The 17,380-nt window shown below is 25.1% G+C and overlaps 2 protein-coding genes across 2 annotated transcripts; one reads left to right on the top strand and one right to left on the bottom strand.

The window, feature by feature from the left end:
* Positions 1–2,041: 2,041 nt before the first annotated feature.
* On the bottom strand, positions 2,042–6,767 carry LOC114121558 (dehydrodolichyl diphosphate synthase complex subunit DHDDS-like). The gene is made up of 6 exons (XM_027983967.2): positions 6,494–6,767; positions 5,136–5,322; positions 4,209–4,355; positions 3,484–3,632; positions 2,739–2,923; positions 2,042–2,657 (listed from the first exon to the last, which is right to left on the bottom strand). Exons 1-6 carry the CDS (start codon positions 6,540–6,542, stop codon positions 2,451–2,453), a joined length of 924 nt encoding a protein of 307 aa, XP_027839768.2. The 5' UTR covers positions 6,543–6,767; the 3' UTR covers positions 2,042–2,450.
* A 4,971-nt stretch (positions 6,768–11,738) lies between these two features.
* On the top strand, positions 11,739–15,502 carry LOC114121557 (co-chaperone protein daf-41-like). The gene is made up of 5 exons (XM_027983966.2): positions 11,739–11,968; positions 14,387–14,576; positions 14,662–14,871; positions 14,939–15,082; positions 15,166–15,502. Coding segments are annotated over exons 1-5 (618 nt in total). The 5' UTR covers positions 11,739–11,966; the 3' UTR covers positions 15,238–15,502.
* The last annotated feature ends 1,878 nt before the right edge of the window (positions 15,503–17,380 follow it).

Below are 17,380 nucleotides of genomic sequence, written 5' to 3' on the forward strand. Positions count from 1 at the left end.
AATAAATAGGGAATTAACTTTGCTATATAGTCAGTGTCTAACAGAAATTTTGTATAAAAAATTTTTTTTACTCAAAAAAAAAACTTAATCATGCATACATGACATGATACATCATACAAATTAAAAAAGATTTCAATAATTTAAAATATACCTTAATAGCACAAAAAGAGAATTAAAATATTTTTAAATTATATCAAATTTAAAAAAATGCATTTATATTAAAAATATTTATAAAATAAAGCCTACACAATTACTCAATTTTAAATTTTATCGGAAAAACCCAATAAATTTAGCCGAAAATTAGTTCTACCTAAAAGGGTCTATTTTTCCTATTTTTTTTTTTTTGTTTTGTTTTTGTTTTCTCCTATAATTATTGTGTAAAGTATACTAGATATATTTTACTTCATCAATAAATTCAATTTGCTACCAAAAGTAGCAATCACTCTCAAAGTTGAAATTAAATCATTTTTCATTTTTACTGCTCCAAAAGATATACATCAGAATCCTCAGATACAAATAAATACATAGGTATATATTTATATAAAAAAGGTAAGCAAGTAGGGTGTGGTTTCCGACATTTGGGTGAATTTTGAAAAAATGCAATGTGTTTGAGTAATTTAGCATAGTGCGTTTGGCAAGTGATTTTAAAACGTTATAATGTATTTAAGTGACTTTTTTAATATCTTGGGGTTGAGATGCGCTTAAACAATATTTTATCAATCCATTTTCTCTCTCATTTTGACAAACTAGGGACTATCCATAATCCATGAATTCCACATGTATGATTAAAAAATGTTTTTTTTATGTGATAAAAAATTGAAATAATTAGAATAATTAAAAATAATAATAAAACAATTTAAATTAAAGAGATCTTTGTTTTTTAAATTATTTTTAATGGAAGTTTTAAATTTTAAGTCTTTTAGATTGACATAAAACTATTAATTTTATCTTTCATATTATATCACACTCTCCCAAATACTTTATACTTATATAGTTTTATTATGTGGGTAAAAAAGTAATTCACCTATAAACCCATGACACCCATGCAAGTGGGTACCGTTTGGGCTTCACTGTTCATTTACATATACAGATATAACAGACAACAGTTGCGGTCACCCATCAAAAAGTTTACATACTGATTTCGGTCACTCAATAAAAAATTCTAGGTATGTTAATTTTAAATTCAATGTACATTTATCATTGAATTCGTATACAAGAACCGATTCTGAGCGGAGACAGTCATCTGACAGTCAAGTATATTTAAATATTTCATGTTTTTTTTATAATACTATTAAAATCATTTATTTTCTTTTAGTATTACATTAGGTTGATTTTATTTTTTTCAGTAAACAATGAATTTATTGTATTACTAATATATTTTAATTATTTGAATGATATATATATTTAATATTTATATACCTACTGAATTATATTATTGTTATTAACATTTTACAGTAAGGTTTAATAAAAAAACAAAATCAATTTTGTCAAAAACTGGTTTTGCGTAAAATTTGAAAATTCCCACGAATTTTTTCTCAATTTTTATTTGTCTTTCATGGTTATTTTGAAAAATATTGAGAATTTAAAATTATGACCTTTCAAAAGTATAAATTAAATCTAATTTTCCATTCAAAAGCATTCGCAATGTTAAAAATCTAAGCATTTTAATATTTTATTGACTATTTATCAACTTATCGTATACACATCAATACATCATTGTAAAATCAATTATTGGAGCATTAATAAATGTTCCAGAGTAGACCGGAAATTGAAGTCTGCGAACGCCCATGCAGATAATATATTTAACTATTAAAGATTGAGCTACAGTCATTGCAATATATGAAGATACTATCTATCATTTACCGTCTGGTATTTGGTAAAGTAATTTATTATTATTAGTTTTTTAGACTAAACTGAATAGGTAGTGAATAATATATTAATATATATTATTATGTACATAAATACATAATAATATATAGGTAACTGGTACACAATGCAGTTCAATGGGTAAATAAAATGATAAAATAATAATAATTTAAACTTAAAAACATGTTTACTATTTATTCTAATGCACGATATTGAAATAATAAAATTGATCTCTATTTTTTCTCTAGTTCTCTAAATTGTGTTATGGTATCTGGAGAATACAGATTACAATAATTATATCATTATGAATAATTGATGACATTCTATCAATGTAGATTTTTCAAAAGAAGAATTTGGTACGGATTTAAACATTGATATGTAGTGGTTACCACTTTAATAGTTACATAAAACGCGTACTGACTAGTTACTTATATAGTTGTATTAGTTATATTAAGATGATTTGAATCTGATACCAAAAAGGTTTTAGAAAAAATAATGTTAAAATAAACTTTAAAATAACTATACTTAAAATATTGTATTACATTACATTCTTTAAATTTAAAAAAAAATCAATTTTAATATTATCACGCTATTGTAAAAAGACTATTTAACCGATTTTTGTATACATTTTCCACAAATTGTTCAGCCCTTGAACTCAATCTTTTAGTTGGTAATTTATAACGTGTAAATGCTTTTACATTTCTTTGGTACATGAAAATAGCAATCATAAAGTCCCACGCAGTAAATTCTGGCCATAAGACTGATGTAAAATAGATATAACTGTAAGCACACTGAAAAAAGTATTTAAAAACAAATTGAAACTGCAGTCAGTTTCTTTAAACAAAACATATTTTCAAGAACTAAAAATTTACCTGCCATAACATGAAATCACTCAGTCTAGTCTCGCCAGATGCGCGTATTAATAAATCAGGTGGTGAGGACGGATAGGTATACATACAATTATCTAATATTTCAACTGATAAATCTGATTCCTTCAAATCATTATTTTTAATACCATTAGATATTTGATTGAATGCATTTATTAATTCATCATGTCCTGGAAAAAAAAAATAATTTATATATTTTCGGTTTATACAATGAATAAAGAAAAGTAGTATTTAACTTTGTTCTATAAATATTTTATTTTACTGTTTAATAAATGTTAATCTAACATTTATAAAACACTTTTAATATAATTCAATTCATTATTCACATATTGTATAAGATATCAGGAGAAATTTAAAAATATGTTTACCTATGCTTAATGTAAATAGTATACAAATAATAAATATTGTAATGGGCGTAATGAATTATTAGTAATTATTCTCTTATTATAACTAAAAGTTTGAAAATTATAACTGAAATGAACATTACAATAATAATTTTATTAATAATTAAATTAGTGAATAATTTTTAATAAATAATATTTAGTTGGACATACATATTATGATAACTGTTTAAAATAATATCTAAATCATTTAATTTCATATGATTTAAATAATAGATAATAGGTACCTATACATTAAATAAACTATTTAATATATACATATATTATATTTTATTAAATTACAAATTAAGTATTTTCTTTAACGTTCAAATGTAATTATTTCAATTTACCGGTATAAGAAAATGCAATATTTAATGATATCTTGTTGTTTTGTTTTGTTATTAGTACTGATTTTTCTAATACCTTAACCAAATCATTTGGTAGTGATCTGATGTTACCGAAAAATGTTATACATACACCTAGTTCATTCAATCTAGTTCTAAAACAAAATTATAACCAGAACATTTAAATTAACTATTAACCTTATTAAAATCAATAAGCAAAAATTATTATAACATATAGATACTATAGATCAGTGGTTCTCAACCGGTGTGCCGCGAGAAATGTTATTGAATATTGAAAACAGTGTTTTCAGCGAAGTTGTTGTGGTTGTCAAGTGTGTGAGTGTACTGTGAAAAATTGTGATGTATAATAGTGTGCCGTGAACCAAAAAAGGTTGAGAACCACTGCAGTATAGATAATTAGGTAACATAACTAAGTAAAGGGATAATATAAATTATAAGGGCATACCTACATACAATTTTAAATTATTTGATCATAATTTTAAAAATATATTACATATTAATATCGTATTATAAATATACTATTTATAGACTCAAACTTTTTTAACATGTTTAAAATTTGTATAGGTAAATAGAGAAATCATGAAGATATAGAATAAATTAAGGTTTTAGTTTCAAAATAAAGTATTTATGATAGGGTCCTATTCAATTAGGGGCTTACTAAATAATAAAAATAGTATTTAATCAGTCACTTAACTAAACTCTATAGGTACCTTTCTAAAAACGTTTTGATTTCCTCAAACAATTCATCAATTTCTTCTTGTGTTCTCTTAAAGTTATCTAAGCTGAACGCGTACACCGTAAGTTCTTTTATGCCTAAATGTAAGCACCATTGTATTGTTTCAAATAATTTGTCAAACCTATAAATAACACATATATAATTTGGCAAATATATATATAACATATATGAGAATAATATATTATATTATATAACAAGGTCGTTTTATGTATGAATTTAATCAATCACGATAACGTTAAATTATATTAATTACAAATTTAAAATAATACAAATAGATTGTTATTTAATATTATACCAAAAAAAATGTAAGCACATTTTAACAAGGTTTGTTTTATAAGTACTTAAATTAAATCGTATTTTTAAAGGCATTTCTTGTTTTTAAGGACATTTAAATCCACAATATATTTTCAAATCGTTGAACATAATATAACCTATATATATTAAGCTATATATAGCTCGTATTCTATGATAATATTATGTCTACATTTATCGGCTATGGCAATAATACCTACATACCTATACTCCAAACTTATTAAATTTATTTTATTCGAGTATTCGTGTAAGTAAAACTTATAATAATTTAAATTCGCACATAATAACTTAAATTTTATTTGCAAATACAAATTTTCCAATTGTGTAGATAGGTACCTATATATAAATATAAAACAAAAATATTTTGTTATATAAGTGGTCATACTATAATATTAAAATAAAGATACATGTCCTATTTTGGTGTTAAGTTAAAAATTTAAAACAAATACATATAATAGCTATTAACAAAAAAAAATAATTAAATAATAACAATTTAATACCGATGTTAAGATACAAATCAGACATCACTCAGAGGTTAAATTTAAATATTTTTTAAGTATTATAGTCTATAGATACATTTCTATCTCACCCTTTCGCAAAGCTTTCTTGTGTAGAAATACAATTTTTCTTAGCATAACTTCTATCACCGTTCAATATAAATGCTACATGTTTCGGTATCTCTCCATATGTAAGTACTTGAGCACAAAATCGATGATTCCATGTCATAGATTCGTCACGTATCCAAGATTTGTCCGGATGTGTGAGACAAAGAACATCTAAACCATTGTACCGATGTTACACGTACATTAAAAATCTAAGTTTATGAACTTGCCTATCATATTCATAAATATTTAAGTACAATAATTAAAAATCTGATTTTTGTGCAGCCAACAAATAAAAAACGTGCAATTAAAATATTAAAATGAGTAAAACCGTGCAAAACAACATTTTCATTATAGGTACTTCAAATTATATTTTTAATACTATTTATTTTTATAATATTATTATTTTTAGTTGGAATTAACTATTAAGTATTGTATTGAAATATAAAATTAAAAAAAAATTAATTTAATTTGAATAAAATAACAATTAACTGATTTATTATCATGTAAATTTCCAAATAATTTTTTTCTGTAAAATTATGTATAAGTATAATGTATATAATAACAAGCATCAACTATAAAATTGTTATGTAAAACACAAATTGACTACAGCTGCTTTTAATAGACTGCAGTATTGTATATGTATAATATGTAAACGACAATCGTATATAATAGTATTGTCATTATCTTAACTACGTTATATTATATCGAAATATATATGGTTAAATTATTAGATGTAAAAGTCCAATACTTCATATAAGTTATAAATATAAGTTATAACAACATAATATAGCAATGATCAAGTAGATAGATGTTATAATAATATAGATTATTTAACAAAAATTTTTGTTTAATAGACTAATTAGAACATTTTTATAAAAAAAAACCGAAACATGCCATTTTGTGTAAAATATAACTTTCTTTAAACTAATCTTCAATTCTTGTTTTATATATATATATAAGCCAACTAACTCTTGTTTCTATAGAATTTAGAACACGCCATAAAAATATGCAATTGCACGGGAATTCGGCCTTTAATAAAAATGTATTCAACACAATATATTATTTTAATTGGATATTAAAATAATTTTAAATAAATTGGTAATTTTTGAATTGTTAAAATTTATTGTTTTTCTGTACATTTTTTAAATAACTGAGAATATATAGAAAAAAATTAAGAATCTACTAAATTTGAAAGTACAACATTATTATCAAATTTTCAATTTAAATACCAAGTCTATAATAATAAAAAAAATACTCTCCCGCAATCGCAATGAGTATATAAAAAAATTGAAACAGTTATTGTAAAAAAAATATAATAAAAATAATAAAAATATATTCTTACTTTTTACAAAATTATCCCAACTCCATTTTTTTGTTGTAATAGTTTCCATATTAAGGCTACAAAACGTTGTATCTATATCTTGTTAAAAAATTAAGTATCTACTCTAAAAGTACAATTATTGTTTTGTTACCTTCGGTTAAAATAAATGATATAATAATGTGTAAAATTTAAATGCATTTATGTATATTATATTTATTGTATTATAATTATTATATATTATAATGTAGATACTCTAATATAATGCAATAATATAAATTATATTTTTAATGATAAAAACAGAACTCTAAGTAAGTACTATAAGTACTGCACTAGGATATTTACAGTTTAATATATAAGAATATCATTCCATGTATGCGCCCATATATTTTTATTCAGCATCACGTTCATCGCATTCATCATAGGTACATGTATACATAAATTTAAAATTACACATATTTATTTATATATTGCAGTGCAATATACATATAAGTTATGATATACTTATATATTATTTACTGACATATCGTTATATTTTTACCTGCTAAAAAAAAGAAAGAGACATAATAGCTCATAAATTAGATCCGAAAAAATATAAGTTCATACTTTGAATGATTTTTAACTTTCAAAAATTGTGGTAGTTTTAATTAATTTATAATTTAACATAAATATGTCGTATTTTTTTTAATGAATAAAGCAAATACGCAATAGAATAATGGTACAAAAATTAAATACCATAAATTTAATACCAATGGTATACGAATTACGAACTACGAATTATGTCTCGAAAAAAGGTACTTTGATATATTAGATACTTATATACAATACTAAAGAAATATTCAAATTTACTATAAGTTTATTATAAAAATATGCAGGTAATAAATAAGTAAAGTATTTGGTCAAAGAAGCATTTTATATACGGGTTTATATTTATGTCGTTCACTAAATATTAATGTAAAAAATTATAAAGATGTCAAACTATTCAAAAAATATATAAAACAATTAAATTTGTCAAATTTGTAAATTTTATTTCTTTTAAAAATATTACCAGTTAGTTGTTGTGTAAAATATTATTATTAGTATTGTAAATTTTTAATATTTGTTTACTTCTCTTCTTATTTATGTTTAAATTATCAATTATCAATTATGTTAACATTATTATATATTTTTGATAATCCAATTTCTATTAATTAATTAGTATCAATAAAAACATTGTTATATAATATTTATTAATCTATAAGAACTGTGCCCCCAGCACAAGCTTTGCTTAAAGAGGGTACTGCAATATATTAAGCTAAATTTTGTAAAATAATCTTAAGTTATTCTAATGTTGCAAAAATAAATTATTATTATTATAAATAGGTGCTACCATTCGTACCATTATGCAATCATTGAATTATATAACATACTTTAATTCGACAACCTTGGTATTTCAAAAGAATCAAAATAATATATTTAAAAAAAAATGTATTATAAAATGGCACATTTGCTCAAATTTCAATAGGCGAAAGGAAATCATTATAGCAACAGAGCTAGATGGCATTATCATTAATTATATATAACAACTCACTGTGTCACTCCTTCTTAAAATCTATGAGAATCCACCACACAGATGAAAAATATAAATGCATAATAATTAATTTGTTAGGTAGTTCCTATTTCCAAATATTAGATAATACTGCAGTGTTTGTTGTAAAAATTTATATGATTAATATTATTTACCTATTTATTTTATAAAATATAATAGAACCCACTGAGTAAGTAAGCACGTTTGAGGATCATGAAGTCTTATCTACTACAATTACCATAATACAAACTAATTTACATGCATATTTCAAAAATTGCAAACATTAGTTACCTATATATATATACCATTATACCCCTATATGTATACAATATATAAATTATAAACATGTATACATTAAGTAAAAGGGTAAGTATAAGTGTTCATCATAATTTTTTATTATCAAAAATAAGTTCCAAAAATTAAAATATATTACATATAGGAATATTTAGTAAGGTAAAAAGTTTGTATTGTTTAATTTGTTGTATTACTAGCTGTACAACCCAATTTCGTAAGGGAAAATAAACAGTTTAAAATACAGCACTTTAATGGTAAACCTCGATCTTAGTTTAGTTCACGAATAAATCTCCCAATGTAGGTATAACTCGTTTTGTGAAATAATACAAATTGATACAAGCAATTCGCTTGTGGCACTGGGTATATTTTTTATTATATTATATTATATTAGGTATATTTTAGTCCGTGAAAATCAGTAACAATTATGGATACAAAAGAGAGGCGTAAATGCAATAAATGCATAATTCTACTTTCTAGTGTATCCGATTACAGCAAATATATTGTTATAACTTATAAGTATATTTGTGAGCACGCTGGGCACTATAATTATTAATTAGATATGCTTATATATAATTGTATAATTAATTATATATAATTAAAATCTCACACGATCCAATCCGTGATAAATATATATCTATTAAGTATGTAAATCCACTCAATCTTAAACAACTACGAACCCTAATAATCAGTATAAAATATAATTCATAAAACATAAATGTTTGAGATTAGAAATATCACATTAACGTATGATATACATATCAAGTATCAATTAAATATATGTAATTGTTTTTGTTACTACTAAATAGTAAGTACTAAGTACTAAGTACTAATTATACTTTTTCAATGACCAATGGTTGTAAATGATAATTTGAATGTATTTCTGTATACCGAGTAGTATGTGAGAAAATAAATAAGGCGTTATTTTGAGATGACCACAAACAAATTTCGGAGATAGCCTTTGTTTTCATAAACATTCAAAATACAAGTTTTACGAACAAATTTTAATTACTCAGTTTGTTTATTTAACATACTGATCTTAGAAATATAAATGTAAAATCTCATGTTTGTTTTCCTAATCCTATAATTAGTAATCTGTCTTATGCAATCCTTACTTCAATTCTCAAATCGTCCGATAGCATACGTATAATAATTATTAGGTAGTACCTATTTATTACTAATTAAATTTCTGCCTGACTTTAGAACCATATTAATCCTCTCCTTAACATGGTTAATAAGTTTTTCTAGAATAATATAATAACGAACATTTTATTTTATTGTTTAATATAACATATTCAATTATAATTTAATATTTTACTTTCACGATATCTTATTCTTATCGAATTACCTATACAATATTACAATATAACTATACATATGTATAGTTTATATAGTGTTTGTATAAAACATATACATTTATTGATTATAAAACAAGGGGAGGGGGGTAATATGTACTTTAATCTATAGCCGTTGTATACTTGTAACTGGTAATGTGGCATTATAACCGATAAAGTCGGTTAGTTGTTTACGTGCTAACTATAGTAGATACTATAGTACCTATACAAATAATGTAGTATAATATTCTCTATATTTTTTTTTGATATTTATCCATGAACTTGTATGTACGAGGACATAAAGTATGCAAATGAACGTAAATTAAGACTGTATAACAATTATCATAAATCTAAATAATCTAAAATATGACTTACGCACGTATATACATATTATAATTTAGTACTAACTGTTTTACTATTACATTACTACTGAGGTAGTGAGTACTGTTACCTACTTGATCTATTGGTATTAAAAAATATTATAGCTATATAGTCCAATTCCAAACAAAATCTACGTGCATTATTATAGACTATACAGGACAATTAAAAAAAAAATGTGGTGGGTACAGTTTTGCTATACATAAAATACATTAGATGTCAAGTGGCCAGTGGATTACTGTAATGTTTGTAATGGAATTATTACTTTGAGAATTATTTAGATTTACCAAGGACCTCCACGAGCAGACGGTTCTCGTTGGCCATTAACTCCCAAAAATTGTTGACATTTCATACAGCACATTTATATTTGTCTATTCTTAATAATAATGTTGTAATATTATTATTTCAAAGCCATTGTTTTCAATACTTCAATAATTCCATGGGCGTCATTTCAGTTTTTCTTTATTATTGGTGCCAAAATATTCACAGGCCATTTAAAATCATTACAACGGCTACAATCATTTTTGATAAGGGTTAAGTGGGGACATACTTCTTCTATCTTCTTCTTCCCCCCCCCCCGCTTATCCTTTATTCTTACCAGTTATTTTCATATCATTCTCTATTCATCTTTTTCTTCAATATTAATTTCCATGGTCACCCTCGATGTCTCTAAATTGCCTCCACACATAACTAGACACATCCACTTTGTAGAATAAGTATTTCATATTATATTTGTGTAATTAATTTAAAATAATGTCAATATAAAAATATACAAATAGTTTTTATTTTTAACAAATTATATGTATATTTAATGTATTATTTATTTTATGGTAAGGTACCTCTGTTAAAAATTGCAGGAAAATTAATTTATGGGTGTAAGCATCGTATAATAAAATACCTAACCTTAATTATAAAATATTTCATCCTACACCCGAAATATACACATAATAAAAGTTATTATCTAGCTAAATAAAATCTGAAAATTATTCTATAGGTCACTTTCCTCACTTAATTGATATTTCTATACTTCTCCACTTGCTAACTAGTTGCTATGAAATTTTCATTTAGAAACTTAATTTAATTTAATTGAAAAAAACCATGGATTTATAAAAATAAAAATATTTTATTTACTTTAATTATATAAATTGTATTTGATCACACTGTTAGTGAAAACGTGCTATTTTTGAAAACATAATATTCAAAATTCCATAAAACAATAATTTGTAAATTTTAATTACCTGTATTGCAAACAACTAGAATTAGGACTAGTGATTTTTAAATCTTAAACAATAATTCCGGAACAAAATTAGTTTTGTATGAATGAAAATTTAGTTTTTAACCGAAAAAAATGCACATCTCTACAATCTACATGATATTTTAATATTTATAAATTTTGCCGTTACTGATTTACTTATTAATTAGTTTAGAGTATAGGTCTGAAGGAATATAACACGTTTTTTTATAAAGTTAATGGTAAATACTAAATTGACATCAAGACTTCAAGTACCTACACAGTATATGACCATTATTATATTTTCTAACAATATTGTGTGAGTTATGAATAATACAATTTTATCAACCGCGGTTGTTTGTGGCGTGCGCCATTGATTTTTTCTTCCATGGTGAGCAGCGAATTCTTCCATCGACCGATATTCTAACTCACTGCCTAGCCGGCCCTCTCCAACCCCACCGCGACGGCAAATAACACTATACAACGTTTTTCGTTTTATTCCGCGGTTGCCTAGAGTTGTGAAGAAGCTACTTGCTATTTTTGATCGCCGAACAGTGCATTTTGCCGGTGATTCGATTGCAGATTTTACGTTTCCCGCGTACTCTGAGATAACTTTTCGTTATTCGCACCGTTCGGCAGGGCACATTGCAATTCTAACCTTACACACTACGTGCATCATCAACGACAAACTACAAAATGTAAGTGACTCATTTTTTTTGCCGTCTTTCGCGTACGTCCGGACGCGCCATGTTGGGTCTAGACTAATTGCTGGTCGTGGGACTATTTTTATGGGATCGAGTTTGGCCTCCATGACGTCTAAGGGATTTTCAGTGGGATGTGGTGACAATTGCCCTCATCTCTATTAGTACCGCTACCACCTCGTGCTCGAAACAACCTCCATACACGTGTATCAGTCATAGTTCTTCCAACGTTCTCAGTATTTCCACGTCTTAACGTCTAGTTTATTACAAGTTCAGATGGATGATTGACTGTTCCGTCCAGTCCTTTCCCAGCAAATTTTTAGCTTAATTCTCTTAACTTCCGTTTTTGAAGGAATCGCTGTTCCGCCGTCAACTTTATCGGAAGACGCCTCGGTGATACTTGCATGCCCCCCCGATTTATTTCAATACTGCTGTTTCTCGCTTATAGGTACGATACCTCAGACGGTTATTCGTTGATGTTTGATCTCTTTATCTTTCAAATTCGACTTATAGTATTTAAGTATTTTATCGATCAAACGCGGTACGCCTCCTTCCACTCCGCCCCACCACCCCGACACCCCTCCCACTCATCATCTATACGCTCGCCAATGTCCTATGGGAACAAAAGGAAACGATAAATACTAGCTTTAATTAGCACCCGGCAACAATTACAGGATGAAAGATTTTATTTTTTATCTGTACCTTTGGCTGCACAACTGTAACAAGTTGTGATTTTAATTTTGTTCAAATCAAATCAAGTTAACTCATTATGCAATATTGCTTGAGACGATAGTATCAAATTTCATCAGTTCACAATCAATATCTGATCGTTCGTGACAAATAGTTAAAATATACCTAATTCTTAACTGCAATGTATCTTTGTTACATAATACTAAAAAAACAATATTCTATGTCCTAAGTAGGTAAAATATTATTAATGAATATTCAATCTGTTATTAAATTACAACATAATTTTACTAAAAACCTTAAGTTTTATAAATCAATGTAAAGTTCCTAAGTGTACCTATGTATGAGATACAAACAAATGCATTTTTTTTTATCTAACATAAATTGAATAGTAATAAACTTTTAATTTAATGAGGTACTTACTGGTTTAATTTTGACTATACACTTTACTAAACATTTATAAAATCATTCGTGTTATACTTTGAATACATATTTAAGGTCAAAGTCATGTTTGATTTTTCAAGTACTTGGCCTTAAGTAGATATTTATATCTGGCCTCACTTGGTTGTTAAGTAAATAATATTATAGTTAGGTACAGAGTATAACAAAAATAACATACATAATTTCTTAAAATTAACTTAGTAATTGAATTAAATTATTTATGTTTTTATAATCACGAAATCAGCTTATTGTTTATTTTTTAATAATATTCCACAGTTGTAGATAGGCTCAGGAAATAATAAAAGGCATTGTTTACAATATTGAAATAATTTTACTTATGTTGGAAATACATTTTTGAGTTGTTATAATGGACTTCAAAATAAATTTTTCATGGAAATCTAATTAATTTGCTAAGTAATTTTTTTTATTTTATTTAAATTGCCTGTAGAAAACTTAAAAATCATCAACCTATACTTGCCTTACTAGTAACTTTTTATGTTAAAAATGTTCCAAAATTAAAAAAAAAACATTAATTCTTGATATTTTTTTATGTATATTTATAATAATGTAATTTGGTGGATAGTTAGAGAGGACATTTAAATGTGGATTAAAGTTATAATAAACCCTTGGTATTCTAGCTTATTAATTATTATTTACATCTTGGCAATAATGTATCAATCCTTTAAACTTAATATAATAATATATTTAGATCAATTACAGCATGTCTATTAGACTTGGCATTTGTACCATATTAATTAAATGAAATAAAATTATAATTATATCTTTACTTCTGTTATTACCAGTGACAAACTAAAAATTTTAAATGATACAATTTCATATTTAAGTATTTACTACCATAACTGTAATATCAAACGTTACAAACAGTGAGCTGTCCTCTACTACTAGGTTTAACGGTTTTCAAATAACTCGTATTATGATAAAAATTATATACTTTCTACTTACTAGATAACTACATAGGTATTTTTACCACATGACTGTAAATATCGAGTTCAATTAGTTGACGCAGCTGAGTCAAAGTTGAACCCTTCAGCTTGCCACTGGTTATTACACTCAAGAAAATAAATCTTAGTATATGTTACTTTTTATTTTTTTAAATGATAAAATAACCAAATTATAACCCCTATTGTTATAAATAAAATATGTTTTATGGCTCAATACATAAATAGTTGACCTATAATGTTTAAATATTGTACCATTTCATATCTTAGATAAATAATTTTAAATTTAATCAATAATTGTATAATTATTAAACTTTTATTTTTTCAGGTCTATAATTCCTCCAGTCGTTTGGGCACAACGTAACACTGAAGTATATGTAACTATATGTGTAGAAGATAGCAAAAATCCAGATATTAAAGTCGAACCTGAACAAATAGTTTTCTCTTCTGTTGCTGGCTTTGAAAGTACAAAGAAATACGATGTTACCATACCATTGTATGCACCAATAGAACCTGAAGTAAATTAAACAAATTAATTTCATATTGCTTGCTTACTTATTAGTACCAATGTTATTTTAATTTTTATTTTAATTGATATAAAAGAATAGCAAAGTAACAGTTGGTGGTAGATACATTGAACTGGTTTTGCAAAAGCCATCTACTGACACAAAATATTGGCCGCACTTAACCAAAGAGAAAAAGAAATACCACTGGTTAAAAGTTGACTTTAAGAAATGGAAAGATGAAGATGATTCAGAGGATGAGACTGCATCAGGTCCTGGTGGAGTTGGTGGAGATGGAAACATTGATGATGTATGTCAAATAATGCTTTAATATTACCTTGTTATATATAAAATATTCATTCATTTTTGTAAACTAGATGCTCAGTATGATGGGCGGTGGCGGTGGTCCTAAATTTGGAGGATTAGGAGGAGGTTTAGGTGGAGATTATAATGTACCTTCTGATGAGGATTCAGATGATGAAGAAATGCCTGAACTTGATGACATAGAAAGTGAAACTGCGGTAATTAATACATACCATTTTTTTTTTTAGAAAATAATGAAGATCTTATAAAATTTAATTGTTTTAAATTTATTATTATACAGGGTAAAGGTAAAGAGAAGAGCGAAGAAACCCTGCCTAACCTTGAAGAAGTAAAACCGGCAACAACTGCCTAATCTCTACTATTGTCATTATCTCATTCTTCCGAATTTTTGTTCACATAATAATACGGTTTAATTTAAATGATTTTGTATATGTAAATTTTACATCAATCGAACATAATTGTGCTCTAGTGTGTGCATTAACATTTTTCATTCAGTTTAAATGCGTATTATTGTTCACTTTGCCTGATTTATTTGTGAAAACATCGTTGAAACTTGAATTTTCTTCTCCCCATTCCTTTTTGCACTATTAGAAATAAAATTCCTGAATTTTGTCATACATTTTCTTTATGTGTTGAATGATAATTCCTTAAATTTCTATTGAAAATCAATTTACAGAATGGCATTTTAGTTATTATAAAAAAAATTAATGTCACTTAAATTTGTATTGTTTCATTAAACGTTAATATTTGATAAAACAGATTAAGATTAATACATTCTATGGAAACTTGTCTTAAAAAAATTCAATTGTCTATATTAATTGTGCAATCATCTTTTTAAACTACTAGATTTTTCAGATTTTGTATTGTAAGTAAGACATACAAATAAATAATTGAATATGAAAATAGTAATACTCTGCAACTATTTGATTTAATACTGTGGTTTTTAAAAGTAAAATGTGGATAAAACTAGTTACATATTCTGCTCAATTTAATTAACATGTATATACTGAATGTAATTAAAATCTTTTTTAGTGATAAAGGTATATGCGCTTATTGCTTATTTTAAAAACCATTCAATTTTCAATATAATGCCAGGTTATAATAAATTGTATATTGCACATATAAGAAAACTATTTACCTTAGGTAAGCAATTAATACTTGATGTACATTTTTTAATTTATCTGCATATTTTTAGAACTACTTTGATTTTATGTATATTTTCTTAGGTATATTATACATTATTATTTTTTTTTGAGTACCTGTCATTAATAACTTAACTATTCCAATATACTAACTAAAATTCATACTTCTAATAATGCAACTATACAATAAAAAAAATATATTTTTTTTTATGTTGCCATTTTATAAGGGTATACAAGTTAATTTACTATTAAAATTGTTATTTCATAATAATTTTTTGAGTATTTTAAACTAACATGAAAGATTTTTGATATTAATTTCAATATGAATTTATAGTATAAAAATATTTTTCATTTAGTGGCATACTTGAATATATAATCATAATATAATCTAATGATAGATTAAATAATGGTTGATAATCGTAATCGCTTTAAAAACTGCAGAAGTTACTTCTAATATATATTAAAATTTAAGTGTAAATTTTTTCATCACATTATCAAAAATCAAGAGTGATGCATAATGTTACATATTAGTATGTTACAAAATATTAAGAAATTATTTTATATTCTAGGTTTTGAGCATATTAAGTGAACTAATTTTTTTTTCATCATAATATTAATTTTTTACTTTTGACTAATACTGATTAAGTAAGATCAGTGATACCAAACTTAATAATAATGGACTGAATTGTTATGTCTTAACCATAATAGTCATTAAAAAATTAGAAGTATAATGTTAAGTACCTAAACTATTGTATTAATGTGTTTGTATTGGATAATATTTAATTAATGATATTGCTTGGTTTTCAAAATATTAAAATATCAAATATGACCTTAAAATTAAATGCATTGTTTTTCATTTTGTCTTCATAAAATATAAACTTCATGAATATCTGATATTATTACATGCAAAGTTGTAAATAAAATATAATAGTGTTAATCGCTTCCCTACAAGTTTTTATTTTGTATACAATTAGTAAAAATGATCAATTTAGTTAAATGATGATTCTTCTCGACTTAAGAAATGTAAACTTAAATTTTGATCAAATATACAAATTATAATGAAAAATTTTAAGCTATAAATGTTAATTGTTGATCGTAGTATTGATCTTATTTTTAATCTTTTAAAATAAATATTAGTTGACTATAGATTGCAGTAATCGAACGGTATACGCCGGATGCCGCTACTTATTCTGCGATTTTTGAAAAAGGCCTATTATAGAGATAATTTATTTTGTAGCTTATGATTTTTATAAAGAGTTTAATAATGGGACTAAACAGACCTCTAAAATGCTCTGAAAACATTAGATATAAATCAAAATTCGAAGTATATTATCAATAGGGCCCAGAACTTCA

Source organism: Aphis gossypii, chromosome 2 (assembly GCF_020184175.1).
Source record: "Aphis gossypii isolate Hap1 chromosome 2, ASM2018417v2, whole genome shotgun sequence".
Classification (NCBI taxonomy): domain Eukaryota; kingdom Metazoa; phylum Arthropoda; class Insecta; order Hemiptera; family Aphididae; genus Aphis; species Aphis gossypii.

Coding starts and splice junctions, on each gene's coding strand:
- LOC114121558 (XM_027983967.2), bottom strand. CDS start 6,542: ATGGAAACTATTACAACAAAAAAATGGAGTTGGGATAATTTTGTAAAA. Junction 4,356..5,135: donor CAAGAAAGCTTTGCGAAAGG/GTGAGATAGAAA, acceptor TGTTATTTATAG/GTTTGACAAATTATTTGAAA. Junction 2,658..2,738: donor GTGATTTCATGTTATGGCAG/GTAAATTTTTAG, acceptor TACTTTTTTCAG/TGTGCTTACAGTTATATCTA.
- LOC114121557 (XM_027983966.2), top strand. Junction 14,577..14,661: donor ATGCACCAATAGAACCTGAA/GTAAATTAAACA, acceptor TTGATATAAAAG/AATAGCAAAGTAACAGTTGG. Junction 15,083..15,165: donor ACATAGAAAGTGAAACTGCG/GTAATTAATACA, acceptor ATTATTATACAG/GGTAAAGGTAAAGAGAAGAG.